At 36.1% G+C, this 6646-nt stretch overlaps 1 protein-coding gene across 1 annotated transcript in view; it reads right to left on the reverse strand.

The window, feature by feature from the left end:
- TSPAN8 (tetraspanin 8) overlaps positions 1–5428 on the reverse strand; it is a 38270-nt gene extending 32842 nt beyond the window's left edge. The window contains exon 1 of the mRNA XM_015431204.4: positions 5239–5428. Within this exon, the coding sequence (XP_015286690.3) occupies positions 5239–5298 (60 nt within the window). The 5' untranslated portion in view covers positions 5299–5428. The remainder of the gene's footprint in view (positions 1–5238) is intronic.
- Between the last annotated feature and the right edge of the window lie 1218 nt (positions 5429–6646).

The raw sequence follows: 6646 nt of genomic DNA on the forward strand, positions 1-6646 counted from the left end.
AAAAATGCCCATAAAATACTGTTGAAATGTCTTTTTCTTAAACATTTATCTAGTGTTAATTCCTACTTCTTTACATGTATTAACTTATTTAATCATCACCACAAACCCATAAGGTAGATACTACTACTATCCCCATTTTTACAGATGAGAACAAATAAAGCACAGAGAGGTTAACCAATTTCCCCAGAGAAGCACAGCTACTGATGAAGGAGCTGATGTTCAGCCTGCTCTATCAACCAGTGGACTCTAATGCCTTTTGTTGCTGTTTTAGTTCCATGCTAATTACATAGGGTCAGGCAACCACTGTATTTACAAAATTCATACACTTCAGCCATTGTTAGGTCTTCATCTTGAAAGATTCCATCAACGGACACAATAAAATATAATTGTGTCCTATTCTTTTCAGTGTACCACCATCTCAGGGTTATGTCTGCTTTGCCTCCAATCTTTTAATTGCTCTCAGCACATCCAATCTCAATAAAATAAAATGATGAATATTGAAACGCTGGATCCCGGACTCTCTACAAGTTCCAACTTCTTTCTGCTTTCTTCAAACCTCCTTGTGCAGTGGCTTCCTTCAGTTACTAATACATTCAGCTTTACAATTTGGCTCCTCCCTATGACTCATTTGAGATTGATAATGTACCTCATTCTTCTTTCCCTCATTAAGAACTGGCCTTTCCATAGCTCTCTCTCTAGCCATTATTCCATTGTATCCACCAGCCAAAGGCCCCATGTTTCATACTTACTCAGACCCCTAAGGCACCATAAGCATCTACAATATTCCTAGGCTTGAACTATCTGAGAGGAGCATTAAAAAATTGGGGCATTTCATCTATTTTTGAAACAAGACTCAGGGAAATAGGTTTTGTACCTATAATTTATCTATTATCTCTAGCACCTCCAGTTCTCTAACTTGCATCCAACTCTAGCATGAGTAATCAGGAATAACTTTCACTTTTACATGTTTTTCTTCAATTAGTAATTCTAACAAATCGAAATCACCATATACTTATGTGGTATATCTCAAGTTGTCTCCCAAAAGAACCTGGTCTGTTTAGATTAAATGATCACATGCATATCTAAGAGATATTTTAACATCTGGCTCTACTTTGCAAAGGCTCAGTTTTGCAAGTCATACCAGAAAGAACGCATTTGAAAACATAAGGCCCTGGGCATCTATAAGAAAACCACATCAGTGGGGTCATTAAAATTTTTACTTAAGTAAGCATTAGGAATGTGACAAATTGCTAATTTCCTATGAAGGATTGTAAAATTCCAACTGAGAGCTCAGAGCTGAGCATAGAAGGGACAGTAGATATAGGAACCTTTCCTAACCTCAGAGATTCCTCTTGCTGCCTATATTTGAATTTAAAATATTGATGTCACCTCTTGGCTAAGAAATTATCACTGGTTTTTACAACTGTTGCTCTCACTGAAAGACTCCATTTCAAAATCTCTTATGTAGAGATTGTAAATCCCACCACATATGCTGGTGGTAGGAATCGCCAAGGGACATTAGTTAGAAAGGTCTAACTGAAATCTACAGCATCAGAAAGACTTGTCTCTGTTATCAAAGAAACAAACAGATAATGTAACCATAAAATAATCAGAGCTACGGTCAGGCACGGTGGCTCATCTCTGTAATCCCAGCACTTTGGGAGGTGGAAGTGGGTGGATCACCTGAGGTCAGGAGTTCGAGATCAGCCTGGCCAACATGGTGAAACCCCTTCTCTACTCTACTAAATATTCAAAAAAATTAGCCAGTCATGGTGGCGCATGCCTGTAATCCCAGCTACTCGGGAGGCTGAGGCAGGAGAATTGCTAGAACCTGAGAAGCAGAGGCTGCAGTAACCCGAGATCATGCCACTGTACTCCATCCAGCCTGGGTGACAGAGGGAGACTCCTCAAAATAATAATAATAATAATAATAATAATAAGAAGAAGAAGAAGAAGAAGAAGAAGAAGAAGAAGAAGAACTCTCCAGGAAAGCAATGATAATATCTGGGTGTGGCATGGTACAGACCTCTACAATCTACCTTAAACCCTATCAAGGTAGGTAGGTAAATAATTCTGAATCTATAACCTACCCCTTTCTAGACTGTTATTTTGATAATTCAGACCCATTTGAAATTTCTGATTAGCTGTTTAATGAAACACTGACCTCTGATGTCTTCATAATAGCTATTAGCACTTTCCAGGATGTTTTAATACAATAAAGATATATTTTAACTGTTTCATAATTTTAAGATTGCTACTGGTTTGAGTGCTTTGGAACATCTTTAATAAAATAGGAGCCTTGCATTTATTAGCATATTAATATTTTGGTTTGTTTACATGTGCCATATATATTCTGTATTATGTAAGGAAAACAATGACTACAGCTCTTTAAAGACAGATATTAGAACTTGGTGGAGAAATAGCTGATTCCAGGTCTGGACAGGAAATAAGCAAGTGATCTGGAACATGTCAAACTAAATACTAAAGAGGTTATCAAAGTTATTAGGACCATTTCAAAAGAATTTCGGTCAACTTGGAAGAAGCTCCTGATGGCCAGAGATCGAACAAATTGCACATCAATAAGGGTAAACATTGTAATGGAGCTGATTTATCATTTCATAAGGATACTTAAAGAAATACTAACTTATCACTGTTGGATAATACTAGTAACTTAACTCATCACTTGCAATCTGGTAAGTAAAGAATAAGAAAGAAGTATTTTATGTCACTTAAAAAATATTAAAAATGGGATACCCAGGTAATGAAACAGTAAATGAGAAATTTCTCCTTATAGAAAGTGCTCCAGCTAATAAATAAAGAAAAGTTGATGAAACTAGAATATCATCACTTTGAACCTCTTAATGAACTAATGATGGATTTTGGCCCTTGACCATCAATGGCTATGAACGTCACAAAAGAAGGAAACAATCAAACATCCAGTGCCTCCTCATGAAAGAATACACTTATGATTGTCGTGCCAAAAAAAAAAAAAAAAAAGGACCTTGAATTGTATCAGGCTGCACCACAGGTATGCAAATAGCAAAATCCAGACTGTGGGCAATGTGATAAAACAAACAACACACACCAGTGCATAAAATTTCAGTAGGGAGAAAAAGAGGTGTTGACTGGGGGAGAATCAACTGATTAAAATAGACATGAAATATACATTAACCAATCACAAAGTGTGGACCTTATTTAGATCCTGATTCTAACAGGAACATTTATGAGGTAATTGGAATTTTCAGCCCTGAATGGGCTCAAATTTGAAAATTGATTAAAATTGTCAAATCAATTTAACAATTGATTGTAAAAATTCTTATTAAGTTTTTAAAGCGTAATAATGATATTGTGGTTACTTTTTTTTTTTTTTTTTTTTTGAGATGGAATCTCTGTCACCCAGGCTGGAGTGCAGTGGTGCAATCTCGGCTCACTGCAACTTCCCCCTGCCAGGTTCAAGCAATTCTTCTGCCTCAGCCTCCCAAGTAGCTGGGACTACAGGCACCCACCACCATGCCCAGCTAATTTTTTGTATTTTTAGTAGAAGCGGGGTTTCACCATGCTGGCCAGGCTGGTCTCAAACTCCTGACGTTGTAATCCACCCACCTGGGTCGCCCAAAGTGCTGGGATTATAGGCATGAGCCACTGCGCCCTGGCTGTGGTTACATTTTTTCAAGAATTATTATGTTTCAGAGATATATATATACTAAAATGCTTACAGACAAAATTATATATCTGAGATGTGCTTCAAGATAATATGGGGTGGGGGGAGTGAATAGAGTAAAAATGGAGAAAGATTGGCCATCTTTCTGTGGTCACTGGGGCTGGACAATGGAGTTGATTACCTATCCTATCTTCTTTTGTGACTATTCAAAGTTCTCCATAAAAAAAAAAAAAAGCTAGAAACAAAACAAAATCAAAGAATACAGGTCTTTTTTTATATATCCTACTCCCAATGCATAATCAATTTAAATATCTCAAGGGAAGAAATGTATCAGAACTAACTAAAAGACTGGCATATATGTAGCATGAGCTACATTTAGTATTTGCAAAAGCAGCCCATTTTTTAAATCTAAAAACAGCCTATTTTTTTTTACCTTCTTTATTTTACTTTTAAAAATATTTAGTTATTTAAAATTCACCAATATATCTATTTGTGCTCATTAGCACTACTGATCATTGAATGGAAAATCAGTCTATACAATAAAGCTGTATTCATGTAGCTAAGTTTAATTAAGTTCATCATTATTTTAATAGAACAGAAATATAGCAACACATAGATATGAGATGTCTGTTTACTAAAGACTTAAACAGAGGTCTACTAAAGAAACAAAACCAGAGTTCTTTCATCCTTGGAGTGGATAAGCTAGCTTTTAATCCAGTATACAAAATACTTTTTTCATTTAAATACTTTGTGCTAGTTCCATTGATTGACATTTAAACAATCTTTAATTGTACTATATATGCTAAAAATGATAAGGTCAATTTCCCAACATCCCAGCTTGCTCTTTTCACACCTTGTTTTTCCATTTTCCAATGACAGATGTCACTTATCAATTTGTTGGTTATGTCTATGTCAATGAACTTTCAAGAGAAATATAACAAATTGCTGAAATACAAATACTGTCAATTAAAAGGTGGGGTGATGACACATCAAAATACTGACTTTAAAATGCCAATACATATATATATCCACTGCCTTAGTTTGATCTTCTTATGATTTAGGAATTTTATCATTTCCCCCTCAAGTTTTTCATGACCCATTTTTTTTTTTTTTCTTTGAGGCTCTGAAAATGATCTTTATTGTCCCACACCCTGTGATTCACCTGTTCAAACCCAGAAGTGAAGGGCAGGAATCAGGACGCAGGCTCCGGATGGAATCAGACCATGTTTTTACCACAGAGTCCTTAAATTAGGGAGGCCTGCTTGATATACAACTAAGAATAATTGTCCTTCAGTTAAGGGATATTTGTTTTCCTTTGTGATTGTTTTTACAGCAATATCAAAACATTTATGAAATGTTTATCCTCACAGATTCTGAAGTGCACTTTTTTGAATCATTGGCTCATTTTCAATTACTGAAATAACCAAAGAAAGAACAAATACATCCAAACAAGTACATGGAAAATATATTTTCCCTCTTCTCCTATTTCTCTAGTGTACAGTCTGTTCTTGTTTACGATATTTATATCAAGATCCCCTTTCTTGCATAAAATTGATAATTAAAAGGAAAACACTTACCCAGAACAAGAAGTTGAAGGTAAACATAGAATATTTTATACAGCCACTCACACCTGCCATTTCGGAAAAGGATTAGGAATCCAGATGCCGTGAATGTAACTATTCGTTACAGGTTTGTCCTGCAATGTGCTCTGGAGCAATTTGCCTGCAGAGATTCTGTACCCACGGCTTCAGAGTGGAAAGAGAAAGCAAAGAAGTAGAAGGAGGAATAAAACGGTTATTAAAGTGGATAAAAAATTAACCCATACATTTAAATATCGCAAAGGCTATCTCCAGGCAAGTATGTTCCTTTGCTTGTCATGGCTCCTGGGGCACTGGGCCAGGATATTTATTATCTTTCTCAAAAACTGCCTCCTCCAAAGTAAACAGATATCAAGTGAAGGGAGTGGCACTGGATCAGGCGAGAGAATGGCACAGTGCTACTATGTTCTTGGCTTTCAGAAACCACTGCCTGACTTACCTACCCTCCATTTCAACTACGGGGAAATAAGGTGGTTTTGTTCTGAGTTAAGCGGACATTGTATCTACTCATTTTTGCATTGCATTTTCTCAATACTACAAAATTTCTTCTAAATGCAATAAAATGCATTTAGAAATCTGCAAAATATCAAGGCTTAGACATAGCAACCTGTTATCATGAAACCCAGAATAGTAAAACAACCATTACATGTATCTGCCCTCCAAAACATCTAAATTTACTTCAAAACAATTCCAGAGCTGCCGTAAATGCTCCACAGAAATTGCAGAGGGAGAGGCAGCCTTGCCTGTGGTGATAAGACCATTTGCTTTTTATCTTTATTTTTTTATGATATAAAGGGAAAGAAATCATAAAGTGGCACTGACTGCCACATTGTGTTCATTTTATAATGCGTAGTCATTTTGATAGCTTGGTTTGTTTTCAAGGTGGACACTGTACTTTCCTTCCTCTGATAAATTATGTTTAGCAACAGCTCTTTTCCACCAACTCAGTTTCTGGATTCCAGGTCCTCTTGGACAAAACATTCAAAATGAGAAGGTGGTCATGGATCAGTGACCATAGATTTTACTATTTGTTTCCAGTGCTAATAGAAGACAGCTGTCTCAGGTAAAGGCAAAATTATCTGACATAATCAGGGAGGTGTAGACTGCTTTGTGTAAACAGCCTGGGTCATGTTAGTTTCCACATCTTGCCTCTCAAAGGGAGTTCTTCTCCCCCTAAATAAAAGAACCCTCTACTTTAAAAGGTTGTTAAGAAAATTGCTCTTTAGAATCTTTGCTAAGTTTTACATGATAAGCAAGCATGAACTCCTTACAAAAGAGAAATATTATTTCTAATTTTCATTGGCATACAATGTTTTTGAAACAACCCCACTCCCTGACTACAAATACAATATATTTTAATCCATTATCAATAATAATATTTAGTGTT

This window comes from Macaca fascicularis, chromosome 11 (genome assembly GCF_037993035.2).
Source record: "Macaca fascicularis isolate 582-1 chromosome 11, T2T-MFA8v1.1".
NCBI classification, from domain to species: domain Eukaryota; kingdom Metazoa; phylum Chordata; class Mammalia; order Primates; family Cercopithecidae; genus Macaca; species Macaca fascicularis.